Source organism: Xenopus laevis, chromosome 5L, assembly GCF_017654675.1.
Source record: "Xenopus laevis strain J_2021 chromosome 5L, Xenopus_laevis_v10.1, whole genome shotgun sequence".
Taxonomy (NCBI): Eukaryota; Metazoa; Chordata; class Amphibia; order Anura; family Pipidae; genus Xenopus; species Xenopus laevis.
This window is the reverse complement of record NC_054379.1, coordinates 106,956,023-106,972,855: the sequence shown is the minus strand read 5'-3', so window position 1 is coordinate 106,972,855 and position 16,833 is coordinate 106,956,023. Positions and strand designations below refer to the sequence as shown.

The following is a 16,833-nucleotide window of genomic DNA, read 5'->3' as shown; positions in this document are numbered from 1 at the left end:
TTGGCAGGAAGCATACTAGAGCTATGAGGGAAATTACTTTAACCAAAGTATCACAGAGACATACCCCTAAACCCCTCTGAATCTGAGAAGTCTTGTGATGTAACCATATGTTCTCTTATTACAGGACACACAAAGGACAACCATGTTATTTGGTTGCTTGCTTGCTGCTTAGTCCAAACACTCATGATATTTGACTTGGCCAAACTGTATGGATCTCAATGCTCAAAATTATTCAAAGCAATGGGCTCAATTCTATTCTGATGTTGGTCATTAATATATATTATAAAGGCTTCACACACAAAATGGTGGTCTGGTTTGCAAGGTATTTGCCTAAGGATTCTAGGCACAGAAAACCAGAGGGATTTTAACCTGTGAGACTTGAAAAGTAACAAAAAAAAAAAAACCCTAACTTATTTTTGACATTTTAATTTCTGTCTAAAACTAACATTAAATAACAATTATAGAATGTTCCCTAACCTAAATCTCCTATTTATGCTCTGCTTTCAAATACATTCATTTCAGGCCCAACTTCCAACGAGAAGTAAATGATGTATTTATATAAAGAGTGATTTACAGCAGTATTATCACACGCCTCATCTATCACCAGCAATACCCCAGTCCTTTTTTGGATGCAAGAGACCCTCATGAAGCACTTGGAAAGTCTTGTGTTTTTTTATCCCTTAGACCATTACAAAGGTACATTTATTTAAAGGAATGATTCAATGCTTTTTCATATGAGAGGAGAAAAACATCAGAATGGATGGAAGAGAAGTGATAAATACTCAATGCTGCTCAGACGCAGCAATACACGCATACAGGCAGTTACTACTTGGCTAAAAACCCAAATGGTGTATAAAAGAACTCCCCAAAACACTATCTAACCTACTATCATCAGTGAAAATAAAAGGTACACAGGGCTACTAAACCTATAATAAGAGATGATACTACATTTAAATAATGCTATCTATAATATTCACCAAATGCATGTTTCTCAAAAGTTGTCTGACAATACTTTTAACCTTATAGATGTCCTTCCAATCAACTGGGCTGTTTAACATTACATTTCATATAGTGCCAACATATTAAGCAAAAGTCACAAGACTCATAGGGAAGACTGCACCTCACGTGATTATCCCTCATGTCTGATAAACTCCCATATACTATACTTAAGGCACCATCAAGAATTCTGAATCAGTAGATGATCCATCAGAATAGGTTTGTATCTTGTAACAAGAATTTAACTCTAAATCTGTGGCCAAGTTAGTGGCAAGAATACTGATCCGGATATGCAGAGGGAAGCTCTAATGAGTACCTAAAATTTTCATACACAAATTACTAGTTGCTCTCATATATGAATTGACATATGGGAAGTTCATGTGGTTCTGATATAACTTGAGGCAGTCACGTACCCTAGTATAAGTCATGCCTCTACACAGACAATTACATTAAAAACCGAGCTTCACAAGAGAAAGGTCCTACTAAGACAAACCCTTTGATAATGTAATATGGCACATAACTTCCTGGAATCGAACTGTAATTCTACAGCTCCCTCAGTATATTATTAATTTCCCTGGCAGCACAAAGAATAAATGAACTTTCAGTATTTAGTTATTCAGCGCTAAACAAAGTACAATGCCCCCAAATGACTTACAAAGCTGGCTCAGAGGCTTAGGGAGTTGGCACCCATAGCAAACGGCAGGATTGGTTTGAGGAATACAGCTTCCAAGTACCGTAAATACAGGGTTATACATAAAATAGTGCAATTCAAGTCAAATAAGTGCAATTTACTTGAAAAATGGCCTGCAGTTATTTTTCCATAACTCCACTTGATGGCGAACCCTAAGATTTTGATCAGAATTTGTGGGTCACACCAGCTGTGGGATGCTACCTAATCTGATTCCCCCTCTGTAATGTAAAGGTGGCCATAAATGTTACAATAATGATCTTTTCTGGAAAAGATCATACATTTCAACACACATGTGTAGAGCTGAATTGTCAGATATAAAGGTGGAAACAATAGAATTCTACCTGTATCGGACGATTCAGCACTAACAATGGCTGATGTTCAGGTGCATTCAAAGGTGCCCAATTAAAATTTTCCAATCGGCTCGATCACCAAGTCGACTGATATCCAAGTCTTCTGCAAATATCAGGCGGCTTGTCTCCCACCATACATGCACGAATGCCATATGAAAATTTGTTTCTTATGGTATTATCAGTGCATCTATGGCCACCTTAAGTCACATCGGATCAAGTAGGATAATGTATTTTGTTCATGAACTGTATTTTAATGAGAAAAAACTTGATCAGACACAATCAGACTTTATCTTCTGTAATGCATTTGCAATCAACAGGCGTGTTGTGTCTCCTGGCAACACTTCCATATAGTTTACACATCAGATTTTTACATCAGCCCCATTATTTTATTACTTGTGCCACAATATCCAACTTGTAGGAGGTGTTCTGTCCATCTAACACCATCCTCTCCTGTGTAGTTTAGCGCTAAACGTGCAGAAATGTAGCTTTCCAACTGATAACCTACAATTGCCAGCATTCTCAGAGCTTTGAAGCCTATAGTTCAGCAACATCTTTAAAATGTTGCATATATATATATATATATATATATACACACACACACACACACACACACACACACACACACACACACATATGAATAACATAGGACTTTATGCAATAAACCTCACTATTGCTTTGGTTCTATGTTAGTTCTGGCAAAGGTTGAGGACTGGCATTTAAACAGTCTTGCCGAAGACAGGCTTTTAATAGCAACATTACAGAATATTTATGTAAGGTTTAAATCTTTTCCAATATTTGTCATTTCCCCTCTACAAATAAAGGTGCTAACATAAAAGAAGCAGCACCAAACACAAGCCAGGAATCTCACTCAACTCCAGGCCATTAGACCAGCGATTCCTTCAAAGCAAACAATGTAGACAAGGGCAGTCACCAGCACACATTTCCTTTTCTAGTGAGAATTACCACAAACACTTGCTAACTACCTTGAAAAGTGAGAATAACCCTTGAAGCAAGTACTTAGCACTGGTAACAGCATTTGAGATTAAAGTCGAAGCCCCGACGCTTTGCAGTATCTGCCTACAAGGCTATGGGTTGGCAGGCGTGTGCAGTATCTGCTCTGTATATACAAGGTCCAGGAGGACAATCCATCAGTAATGACAGACATTTAAAAAATAACTGTTGGGCAGTCATTAGTATGGAGTCGCCATCTGCTGGAGCTCTACCAAATGAGAGAGGAACCTGATAAAAACAGTGATGAAAGTTGGTGACCAGTAAATATATAGAATACCCAAACATATCTTTCAGTTCTAAGTTATGCATCCTCCTATGTTTACAGAAGACAGGGCAGATGTGCGCTTTACTTAAAGGAACAGCAAAAAATAAGTGTTTTAAAATAAAAATATAATGCAGTGTTGCCCTGCACTGGTAAAACATTTGTGTTTGCTTCAGAAACACTACTATTGCTTATATAAATATGCTGCTCTGTAGCAACGGGAGCAGCCATTCAAAAGAGAAAAGGCTTAGGTTACACTGCAGATAGCAGATAAGCTCTGTAGAACATAAAGGTGTTATCTGTTATCCACAATTTAACCTGTGCCATATAGCCTTTTTTCAATTTCCACGATTGCTACTCAGCAGCTTGTCAATATGACAATAACTATAGTAGTGTTTCTGAAGCAAACAGAGCAGTTTTACCAGTGCAGGGCAACACTACATGATATTTTCATTACTTTAAAACACTTTTATTTATAGGTGTTACTGTTCCTTTAAATCCGGTAAATGTATAGATGCTGCAGTACCATGGACGTAGCAAGGCCCTGGCAGTCTGGGTAACATTTTGGCGCATGCAGCACTTTGATCACTGTGATCTCCTCAGCAAGAACTGCAAACCAAAATGCCATAATAATTTAGCATTCCATTGCCACGTTGAACAGGAAAAGCACTGCATATGACAGGCACAGTGCACCCAGATAAAAAATACTGGATCTCCAACTTTTGTGACCAGCGGCTCTAAGCATCTGCAGCCAAGGAATTGGGCTGTAGTTCAGCATAGACCAAGACCTGCCACCCACAGCATAACACACACACAAAAACTTTCTGGATTTCCCTGTGTCCTGGAAAAAATAAGGTGGCAGGCATTTAATCCAGGAATTAAAGAAAATTGTTTATATCTAAAGGCCATTTTTCATTCTGTATCACCACAGTATAATACATAGTAACATAGTAAATTAGGTTGAAAAAAGACACACGTCCATCAAATTCAACCTTTTAACTTTTTTTTTAACCTAACTGCCAGTTGATCCAGAGAAAGGCAAAAAAAAAAAAAACATCTGAAGCCTCTCCAATTTGCCTCAGAGGGGGAAAAATTCCTTCCGGACTCCAAAATCGCAATCGGACTAGTCCCAGGATCCACTTGTACTATGAGCTATGTTCCATAACCCTGTATTCCCTCACTTGCCAAAAAGCCATCCAAAGCTAATGTATCAGCTTGTGCAACTGATTCAGGGAGAGAATTCCACATCTTCACAGCTCTCAATGTAAAAAAAATATGAATATTTAGGCGGAACCTCTTTTCTTTTAAACGGAATGGGTGACCTTGTGTCAGCTTGAAAGACCTTCTGGTAAATAAAACATTAGAGAGATGATGTGATCCCCTTATATATTTATACATCTACAAGGACTCCAAGGTCCTTTTCCATAATGGATTTGCCTAGTGCAGTCCCTTTAAGGGTATAAGTGGCTTGGATATTTTTACATCCCAGGTGCATGACTTTACATTTATCAACATTGAATCTCATTTGCCACTTAGCTGCCCAGATTGCCAGTTTGTCAAGATCCTGTTGCAAGGATGCCACATCATGGATGGAATTTATTGGGCTGGATAGTTTTGTGTCATCTGCAAACACTGCTACATTACTTACAAACCCTCCCCTAAATCATTAATAAACAAGTTAAATAAAAGTGGACCCAATAACGAGCTCTGAGGGACCCCACTAAGAACCTTACTCCAAGCAGAGAATGTATCATTAACAACCACCCTCTGTACACGATTCTGTAGCCAGTTTCCTATCAATGTGCAAATGACTTCATTAAGCCCAACAGACCTTAGTTTTAGAAAGCAGTCGTTTGTGGGGCACGTTTTCAAACGCTTTGACAAAATCCAAAATAGAACACATCTACTGCCCCCCCAACTGTCCAGCATCTTACTTACCTCATCATAAAGAGCAATCAAATTAGTCTGACGACCTATCCTTCATAAAGCCATGCTGATTGCTGCTCATAATGTCATTCACTAGGACAAAATGTTGAATGTGATTCCTTAACAAGCCTTCAAATAATTTGCCCACCACAGATGTCAAATTTACTGGCCTATAATTGTCTGGCTGAGATCGTAATCCCTTTTTAAATATTGGAATGACACCAGCTTTTCTCCAATCCATAGGTACCATACCAGACGAAAGTGAATCTGATAAAATCAGAAATAAGGGCTTGTCTAAGACTGAACTAAGCTCTCTTAGAACCCGGGGGTGTATGCCATCAGGTCCTGGAGCCTTGTTTACATTAATTTTTATTAAAGCTTTATGGATCATATCCTGAGTAAGCCACTGGACTAGATTGAGCTGAGCCATCAGTGCAGCTATGAAGTGAGAATGGGAACTCAGACTCCTCTATACACTGAAGAAAAGAACTGATTTTGCACATTTGCCGTTTCTGTATCTCCGCCGCAATACACTCTTCATTTCCTTTCTTTGCCTTCCAGATTGCTGATTTACAACATTTATTATAGTGTTTATATTCATAAAGTGCAGCTTCCGTCCCAAAAGATTCGTCGTTTTTAAATGCCTTTCTCTTCTTTCCTATTAACTACTTTACTTCTATATTAAGCCACATAGGGTGATTCTTAGAGCTTCTACATTTACTCCTTAAGGGAATAAATTGAGAACAGTAATGGTTTAATATAATTTTAAATGACATCCATTTCTGTTCTGTGTTTTTAGCTGAAAACGTAATGCCCCAATCAATGCTCTGAAGGGCAGCACTCAAGGCACTAAAATTAGCTTTTCTGAAATTCATGGTTTTTGTTGCCCGAGTGTATATTTGTTTTTTGCGCCAAACATTAAGGGCTAGTCCACACGGGGAGATAGCGACGCGTTTGCGGTCGCGGCGACAAAGCGCCGCGACCGGCGCAGGCGACAGTTTTGTATGGGCGCTTATGTAAAAACGCCTGTGCTAACCACACGAGGCGATGCGCTTTTCAACAGTCGCCTGAAAATGCCTCGCCAGGCTTTTTCAGGCGACTGTTGAAAAGCGCATCGCCTCGTGTGGTTAGCACAGGCGTTTTTACATAGGCGCCCATACAAAACTGTCGCCTGCGCCGGTCGCGGAGACTGTCGCGGCGCTTTGTCGCCGCGACCGCAAACGCGTCGCTATCTCCCCGTGTGGACTAGCCCTAAATGATATAACATTATCGTCACTATTACCCAGGGGTTCAATGACTTGCACATTTGCTATAAGTTGTGGTCATATGAGATCACTAGATTCAGAATAGCATTTTTTCTGGTTGGGTCCTCAACAAACTGTGCCATAAAATTGTCATGCAACAAGTTTATAAACTTATTCCCATTAACTGATCTGGCAGTACTGTTGCTCCAGTCAATATCTGGGTAATTAAAATCCCCCATTATCATTACTTTACCCAAACTAGCAGCCTTTTCTATTTGCATCAGGAGCGTAGCCTCCTCCTCCTCACTTACATTAGGGGGTCTATAGCATACGCCTACAATTAATTTGCTGGACTCTTTACAATTGTTGAAGAACTCCACCCATAAGACATCTGCCTCCTCATTTTCTAACATAACCTCCTCCTTTATATAAGCTTTTAAATCCTGCCTAACAAAGACATACCCCTCCTCTTTTTCTATTGCCTATGTCCCTCCAAAACAAAGTATAGCCGATGATATTAACTGCCCAGTCAAGCGACTTATTCAGCCCCCCCACCCCTAGTTTAAAATCTCCTCCAGTCTAGCCATCTTCTCCCCCAAAACAGGTGCAGCCCATCCCTAGCAAAGAGCCTGTAGCCGACTGAGAAATCAGGCCAGTTCTCCAAAAACCCAAAACCCTCCTCCCTACACCAATCTCTCAGCCACGCATTACCGTATATACTCGAGTATAAGCCGTCCCGAGTATAAGCCGAGGTACCTCATTTTACCTCCAAAAACTGGGAAAGCTTATTGACTCGAGTATAAGCCGAGGGTGAGAAATGCAGCAGCTTCTGGTAAGTTTCAATCTCATTTTTGGATGACTATTCTTAGGTGCCGGCTACTATTCTAAGGCGCCGGCTACTATTCTAAGGCGCCGGCGAATATTCTTAGGTGCCGGCTACTATTCTAAGGCGCCAGCGAATATTCTTAGGCGCCGGCTACTATTCTAAGGCACTGGCGAATATTCTTAGGCGACCGTTTTTGCGCTTGACCCGAGTATAAGCCAAGGTAGAGTTTTTCAGCATATTTTGGGGGCTGAAAAACTCTGCTTATACTCGAGTATATACGGTAATCTCCCTAAGCTCCCGCTGTCTTCTTAGCGTTGCTCGTGGTAATAACTCTGAGAAAATTACCTTAGAAGTCCTTGCCCTCACCTAGTTTTTTAAAATTGTTCTTGAGGACTTCACCACCTCTTCTAACTATGCCATTAGACCTATGTGTACCAACACTGCCGGGTCATTCCCAACCCCTCCCAATAATCTGTCCACTCGTTCCACCATATGCCCAAGCCTAGCACCAGGCAAGCAGCAGACTGTTCGGTGTGAAGGGTCCTTATAACAGATTAAACTATCCACCTTTCTAATAATTGAATCCCCTATGACTAGAAACTGCATTTTCTTCATTGCACTCCCCCCACCACCCGTATTAAAGCCACTGCCTCCCAGGGTGCTCTGAGAGTCAGCCTGCTCCACAAACGCCAGTTCAGAGCTTTCCTCCCCAGCATCTTCAGCCAAAATAGTGAATTTGTTGTTTTGGACAAGCTGTGGACCAGCCCCCTACCCTTCTGTCCCCTACTTCCCCTCCTGACAAACATTCCTCCCTCAGCCTCCACTGCCCCTTTTCCTCCCCCCACTCCACTAGCCCCTGTCAGTTGTTGCTCTGCAAGCCTCCTTTCCTCCCCCTTGTTTGCCACTGCCCTCAGTGTCCCCTTAGAGTCTGCAGTTCAGATTCCAAGATGAAAACCCACCGACATCTCTCACATGTAAATACTGCATGGAACTGCTGCTCCAACACCACATAAACGTGACAAGACACACACTGAGTAATACCAGACAGACACTGAATAATACCAATAATAAACTGATTTGAAATTCATTAATTTTATATTGTTTGTTTTTTCTCAACAGCCTTTTTAGTCTGTCTGTCACTAGCCTAGCATTTACACAATCTGGTTGAAAGACCAGAAGTCTTATAAACACAATAAAATGCTTAAAGTGTGTAGGTGGCCATACACACCCAGATTTGTATGGACAGCTTGGACAATTTTTTTTTACCATACTGTCCAAATAGTAGTCATAATACCTCATCCTGCACTATATTTGATGAAAGTCTGGCTATTCAAAGTAAAAACCATATCTGCTGCTGGCACTTCTTGAAAGACAGATGAAGTATCATCAGATGGAGTCACAACTTAAGGTGGCCACACACCGGCACATTAAAGCTGCCAATATCAGTCCTTTAGACCGATTCGGTATCTTATCTACCAGCGTGTGGGGGCTTCCGTCCGAGTTCAGGCCAAAAACCGGCCTATCGACCTGGCAGGTTTAATTTTTCCTGCGCTCGAGGACTACAGATGCAGTCCTATCTGACCTGTTTGCAATCATGCTGTTCCTCGTAATCCGATCGTTAAATCCTAGGGCTGATTCGGATGAACCATTTCACCCTGCCGTTAGAGGGCATATTGGGGAAAGATTTGCTCATTTGGCGACCTCGCCGAAGGAGCGGATCTTATCCTGGATGGCCACCCTTAGTCTTATTTTTCCATATCACCCATTCAGCCAACACCCAGAACAAATGTAGCAATATTATTTTGCCATGCTATTGGATGACCGTTCAGCCTATACTTAAAGGAACAGTAAAACCAAACATTAAAGTGTTCTAAATTATCAAAATATAATGTATTGATTCCCTGCACTGGTACAACTGGTGTGTTTGCAACACTACTATAGTTTATATAAAAAGCTGCTGTGTAGCCACAGGGGCAACCAAAGCACAGGATACATCGCAGATAACAGATGCACTCTGTAGAATACAATTCTATTCTATTACACAGCTTACCTGTTATCGGCTTTGTAACCTGTGCCTTTTCTCCTTTTCAGCTTGAATGCCCCCCCCCATGGCTACACAGAAGCCTATTTATTTAAACTATAGTAAGAAAACACACATAACTTACCAATGCAGGGCAACAGCACATGATATTTTTTTATCTTTTTTTCAAAAAACATTTTAAAGAATAGCATACAGAAATTAAAGGGATAGGGGACAAAAAGAAGAAGAAATTCTTTAAAAAACGTAGTTACTGATATACAATAGGCATTATGTAACTTAATGGTTTCTTCTACCAGTTGCTGCCATTCTTTTTATTGCGGAGGAGATGTTTTCCTCCAGTATCTCGGGATTAGGGCTTTTGCTACGTTTAGCAAATGCATAGTAAGTGTAAGCACATGATATTTTAATTACTTTAAAATGCTTTTATATTGGGGTGTTAATATCCATCCTTTCAGTTCTTATATTTTCATATGCATCTCTGTTAAATGGTCTAGCCAGCTTAGTGGAACCCATTAAACTTCCTGAGCCAATTTGAAAAGATTAAGAAGGTTCACAAACACACAGTAGACCAACCTTTTTTACACAGCCTAAACATACAAGCCTGTCTGAAAATCTGCATAAGGATGTTTAAACATTCATCCACATGGAATGAAAGTGAAAAGTATTTATCTCTGCTTTTAGATGTTAGGTAGTGCCTTGCAAAGCCGCCCTGAAGGGTTAGCCAGGTCTTGGATGCACCATTAATAAATCTGCCTGTGGATGATTCCAAACCCAACGCTGCCTGCATCTCATCCCAAGAGAGCTGTCACTGCCTTTATAAACACAAGCTTCCTGTTAGCCAATTTAGTCAATATGGTGCGTATTGCAGTCAGCACTGGAAGCAATCCCTGCAAAGCCGCAGCATGAGTATGGCCTAAAGGGTTACAAAGCAACTAGTGGCCGATTCCCAAAGATTAGCCATATAGCACTGACATCAAATAACGTTTTGCTGTGTCTGAGTGCGGGGACAGTTGCCTTTGCCAACATCTAGCAGATCGTGTGCTAGAATTCCCTGTAGCAAGGAACCGATTCCTGCAGGTACTTTTGTAAGAACTGCTCATCAAATCCCGGCTGTAAATCCTGTATATGTCAAGTACAACTAAAGAGATTTTACTCCTCAGGGGATTTTAAACAAACTACTACACAGCTGTGGGAATAGCAAGACATTGATTCACAGTTTGTATGTACAAAAACTGCAGTAGTAAAAGGGGACATAAATTCCTCCAATAAATTCTAGTAGATCTGCTCAGTGCTCTCACTTTTTTTACTGCTGCTTCATTGTACTTGCAAAGCAGCTTTCCTTCAAGAAATAAACCCTAAAAATGAATATGGAATTTTTGGAGGCACAGATCGTTAAGCAAAAAATGAAGTTGGGGAGCTACAGAAGCATTTTGGAGGCACAGATATTTACTGCTAAAAAGCAGTGGCTCCCTTGGGCTGATCTCTGCCCTAGTTCTTTAGTTAAGCGTTAGCTCTCCTTTCAGGGCTTCCTAAACATAAAAATCATTATGCAGGCTATTCCCCAATGAAAGCTGCCCAACCACCAGCATCATTTCTAGGGCTGCTGCACCTGAGGCAGCAGCTATGATGCCGCTCTCATGCGTCCATGCTGTGCTTATTTCTTTGGCATAGGAGTGGATCAAGGGGGGCACTAAAAGCCAAATTTCCTGAATTTATTTTTTGCCTCATAGCAGGAGCGCCCATGCCTACTACTTAATTTTAGTACTCTATCTGGTTCAGCTGAACAGAATCCAAGATTTGGCCAAATTCTTAGTGTTTAGTGTTTAACTGAACTGAATCCAAAACACCTTGGACCCACAGCACATGTTGCATAGTCTCTACTTGCATTTTTCATCCAGTATAGAAGTCATTCCGTTAAATGGAATTCAATGATGGCACTAACTATAGTGAAAGGCAGATCTTAACCAAGATACACTCATGCACTTTTTCTGGGAAAAAGCCACCTATTAGTGCTACAGTGTAGCGGATTCACATCACATAAATGACAGCAGGAACGATCATATTTAGGAGCTGTCCAGCTGAAAAAGTTAGCTGGGAATACACTCCATGTGCCATGGGTCTTGATGTCATGTGATTCAATGTGACAAAATACTTTCACAGGTGATGAAATGTTGTAGCTTTTGCTTTCAGTATTCCGTCATATCTTTGGTGAAGGATTCCAGAAATTTTGGGTTTGGTGCTGCCATAATAACTATAATTTCTGGTACTATACGAACAGCTGGAGAGGGAGAGCTGCTTCCCTCAAGCACACCACTCTAAGTCCACTGCAAAGGCATGCACGATAGCAATTTATTACAAACCAAATCTCCCACTGACATTTTTTACAATAGGTGAGATTATCAAGTTTACATGAAATTGCCAACTTGATTTGATAATTTATCATATCGTGATCTATTAAGATTTTACCGTTACTTGATCTGTATGGCAACTCTAACTCGTATTGATTAATGTATTCATGCATTCAGTTAAACTGAAAATAAACTATGGGAGCTAAAACAAAAATTTAACACTAAGATATCACTGAAACATTGTTCGACCTTATTTACAAGGAGATCAAATGGGATAGTGCTAAGCATTATCCTCTCAATGTATTGCAGCACTGTGTAACCATTGCCAGGCAAACTACACACTACAGATGAACACAGATATCAAGGTGTAAGTTCCACCCTACAGCAAATCACAGCATCTACCATGTAAAAGAGGGAAGAAATTAGAACAACTTTACCTACAATGCGCTTTCAGTCAGACTTTAAAGTGCAATGTGTGTAACACAACTAAATGTAGCACTGACTGCTGCTGATTAGCTAACAAATGTACACATAATACATAAAGCAAAAAAACTAAATTACCAGGAACAAGACACTAAAAATAAATCAATATTGGTGGAATTAACATTTCGTAAGATTGAAGGAGCAAAATACACCTATGCCCAGCATGAACCAAATAGATAGGGTTGTATTCTGCCTTTTCTCCCACAAATCTTTTTATAATATTTATTTTGTTTTTATCCTTAACGCCGCACTCCTGTCAGAGCAGTCATCAGAGTGACAGAAATGGTACAACTATAGGTTGGGCAAACATTGACCAGGAGAAAACATATATTTAATACTGTATGATGCCCCAGTAGAAAAAAATGGATTTCTGTTGGTGGACTTGTCCTTCCATTTCCCCAGCAGCTATGGGGGAAATGCTTACAGATAAGACTGAGTTCTGTTTTACTGTGACTGCCAATTATCTAGCATTTTCTCCCACTTTGCTCTGGAGAAGCAAGGAGTTGAAACCATGTGTAGAAAGAAAGTAGTCCCAATTTAACTGGTTAGTGCAGGAAATTAAAAAAAAAAAAAACACAAATGTTTTAAAAAAGAAAAACAATAGATATTATATCCTGCAGTGGGCAAGTGTTGCCGGTCTGCAGTGGCTTTCATTTTTATGGTGCATTATTTATTACTTAATTACTGTAAATAATGCATTCTACCATTTACAGTTTTATTCTTGAACCAATAAATGTATTTTTTTAGATGTAATATTGGTGTGTAGAAAGCCATCTCAGGTCATTGTGCCCGATCCTGTGCTTTCAGAAAGACACAGCATACACAATGTAACTGCTTTCAGATAAGCTACTATAAGCTATTATTTGTACTCAATGTAACTTGAGGAGTCATTATTTGAGTGAGCCAGGTGGGTGACTTGGGTGTTACAACTGAGTGCTATTCTCATGTGCACCGCTAAGTGGGGCATAGGACCATTTTTAGCAATGTAGGTGTCAAGGAGCTGTTATTGTGTGGCCTTCTCATTGTTCTGCTGCAGGGAGATATCACTCCAACTTGCAGTGCAGTGGTAAAATGAGATTGATTTATTAGAGCATGGCTGATGGCACGTGGGAAATTAAGAATTTGTCTAGCCCCATGTCAAATCAAAAATCTTGCTCTTTTGAAAAATTTACTTCACTGCAGGAATATCCAAAAATCTCTTATCAGACATGACTGACCTGAACAGGATGAAGCCCAGAGATTCTACAGCTGCTCTTCTAACATCATCATTGACATCACTCACCTACAAGGGAGACAGAAGTAAATGTAGCAGGTTGGCAGAAGTTCTTTGCAACTAGCCATCCTAAGCACATAAGATACTAAAGCATTCTCTATGAACAGAAGGAAAAAATACCTTTTTGAAGAAATTACTTATTTACAGGAAGTACCAATCAAGACTTAATTGCATGCGTTGATTTTATGTCTCCATGCCGCATTTGATAGAGCCCAACAAATGTGGCAGGCTGATATACCTTCACTAAACCCAGATGATTGGGAAGAGGCTGCAGAAGATGTTTCTGATCTCCACCAGAGACCGTCTCATCCAATTCAAGTTCATCCACCAGCTGTACCTTATGCTGGTTAAGCTGAGGAAATTTGGCAAACCCACAGAAGTCAGATGTCCTAAATGTCACCACCCAGATACCACATTTAGGAGTGCCTACAGGTACTCCAGTTCTGGTGGATTACCTACGGCAACAGTTGGCCTTTCCTGGAACTTGCACGCAAAGAGTGTGTTTATTGGGAATGTAGAATGGGAATGTAGAACATACAGTACTTCACCTGGTAAAGACTAGAACCCTTATTAAAACTGTTCTATTCTATGCAAAACAATCCATAATTATAAAATGGATGACCCCTCAAAGACCCACAATACAGCACTGGTTAACACTGGTCAATAGTGTCCTTACTAAAATGAAATTGACATACAAAGCTAGAGACTGTCCAAAAAATTTGAGAAATTGTGGTCCCCCTGGCTGGAACTACATCCAGAACAGGAGCCTTGAATACCTGTTATAAGTAACCGTGTATAGCCTCCTATATTGTATTGGAACCTATACGTATTGCTTTGAGTGATTTCTGTTTATGACTGACAGCAAAATATAATATATATATATTTTTTAATTTATTATGCAACAACTCCTTATCTCTAACTTCTTCCCTTCCTTTGTTAAAATGCAATACAAAGGCACTAAAAAAAAAAAGAAAAACTTTGCATGCAGTTTAAAATAGGTTAATAAAAAAAATTACTATTATTTTCCCTTTGACTACTGAAAATACAGTATTAATAGTAGACCATATATTTAATTTTCCTTTATCTCTGATCCTCCAAGGTTCAATAAATGGTCTGCTGGCCAAGCTTGCCTGAAAAATCATAGTCTCTCAGGATGGCTGGCCACAACCTTTATTATTCCATCAATTTTGCAGGATATAGCAGCAAAATTGGTAGATTTCAAAAAGTAATACTCACAGCCACATGCAGGAGGCGACGGATGGCCTTGTTATTCCCTGAGCCACAGTATGCCATAGCCACAGTATACATTCCAGATCTGCGAAGGATCGGATCCTGAGAGGAAAGAAATTCTTTTTTTAAAGATGGTTAAAAAAAAAAAGGACTTCCCATTTCAACATACCAGCTAGTACGTGTCTGGGATGTCCAGTTCTCTATATAGTTTATGTTTATATAAAACTTCTTGACATGTATTGGAAACTAATTTAAGGAAATTCTGATAAGTTAAGTTGGGAAAATCCCAGTCACTGCTGCAAGCTTTAGATTTTATTGGGAAGCCTGCCTTGTATTTTATACAGAGGTAAAACAGATGTGTTCTATTAATTCTTTTGCAATTTTGCTCTGTCATAACCACTGACAAACAGAAGACAGGGAGAGAGAGAGAGAGAGAGAGAAAGAGAGAGAGCGAGAGCGCGAGAGAGATGCTTGTCATTTTCACAAAGAAAAGGAAGGTGACTGTCAATCTGACATTTATTTAAAAAAAAAAAAAAACATTATTACATTTAAAGGACAAGGAAACCCATTATTTTATGCTTGCAGTATATAAGAATGTACCCCTTGCTGAAATAGATCACTAGCTTGTTTTTTTTTAAAAAAAATACCACTTATATGAATCACTGCTCATCTGTTGAACTCTCTATGGCGCAAATTAACTAAGCGCCGAACGCTAGCGTTAATTCGCTAGCGTTTGGCATTTTTCGTTACTGCGCAAATTCACTAACTAACGCTGGCGTAGTTTCGCTAGTGTTACTTCGCACCCTTACGCCAGGCAAATTTTCGCTAGCGACGTAACTACGCAAATTCACTAACTTGCGCAGTGTACTGAACGCTACCTTTTACGCTAGACTTCCTTCGCCACCTGAGACCTGGCGAAGCGCAATAGAGTAGATAGGGATTGTTTCAAAAAAAGTCAATTTTTTTTCGAAGTCCCAAAAACCGCTGGCGTGTTTTCTACATGATGGGTGATAGGCTGAAAAAGATCGAAAATATTTTTGGGGCTCCCCTCCTTCCCTCCTACATTTCCTGACTCATGGCAACTTACCTAGACAGTGGGCACATGTGTAGGGCAAAATAAAAATTTTATTTGCTGATTTGAAGGTTTTCTAGGCATTTGTAGTGCTAATACGTGTTCCTCCATTGAAATATGAATTTCGCTCCTTATGCAAATTAGCCTTCGCTAGCGTAACTTCGCTTTACATAGCGAATCAACGCTAGCGCAACTTCGCAACCTTACGCTACCCCTGTGCGCAACTTCGGATTTTAGTGAATTTGCGGAGCGCTGGTGAAACTACGCCTGGCGCAACTTCGCATCTTAGTGAATTTGCCCCTATGTGTCTGCTCTGTCTCGGCCACCATCTTTGCATTTCCTGCATTATCGTTTTGGATCAAACGTGCTCAAGATTTTGTGCGCATGTGCCTATTGGAAATCGGATCTACTAAGCATGCTCATAGTCTTGGTCTTCTCTGTGTAGTGTTGCATTGCAGGAATTTCTTTTTATTTAGCCAGTGGTTTTATGAGAAGTGCACTAGTAAAGATTCTACCTTGCAAGGACCAAACATGGAGTTTTCCTACTTGGTTACATTATGCTCAATAAATAACAAAAAGGAGATTTTGTGTACTCACCGTTAAATCTTTTTCTCTTACGTCACTTGGGGGACACAGGGACCTTGGGTATAGCTAGTACCACTAGGAGGCAGGACACAACCATAAAACAAAACTGACTCCTCCTTCACTGGCTATACCCCCAGCAGGCGGAGCTTAGGTCAGTTTGTACCAAAGTCAACAGAAATAGTAACCATAACTAGAATAAACAATATAAACTTGTTAACCACAAAATGTCTGACGGAAAGTAAAAGGCCTCATTCCAGGGAGGGAAGCCCTGTGTCCCCCAAGTGACGTAAGAGAAAAAGATTTAACGGTGAGTACACAAAATCTCCTTTTCTCATAGTCAGCTTGGGGGACACAGGGACCTTGGGACGTACCAAAGCTGTCCCTAGAGCCGGGTGGGAGAAGAGGCCCATTAAGAGGGAACCACCGCGGCTTGCAGCACCTTTCTGCCAAAGCGAGTGTCAGATGCCGCAAAGGTATCAAAATGGTAAAATTTGG

General features: G+C 40.2%; 1 protein-coding gene across 1 annotated transcript in view; it reads right to left on the bottom strand.

Moving 5' to 3' along the window:
* psmd1.L (proteasome 26S subunit, non-ATPase 1 L homeolog) overlaps positions 1 to 16,833 on the bottom strand; it is a 70,766-nt gene that overhangs the window by 28,490 nt on the left and 25,443 nt on the right. Inside the window, exons 15-16 of the mRNA NM_001092985.1 lie at positions 14,688 to 14,783; positions 13,396 to 13,460 (exon numbers count right to left, since the gene is read on the bottom strand). Coding sequence (NP_001086454.1) covers positions 13,396 to 13,460; positions 14,688 to 14,783 — 161 coding nt within the window. The remainder of the gene's footprint in view (positions 1 to 13,395; positions 13,461 to 14,687; positions 14,784 to 16,833) is intronic.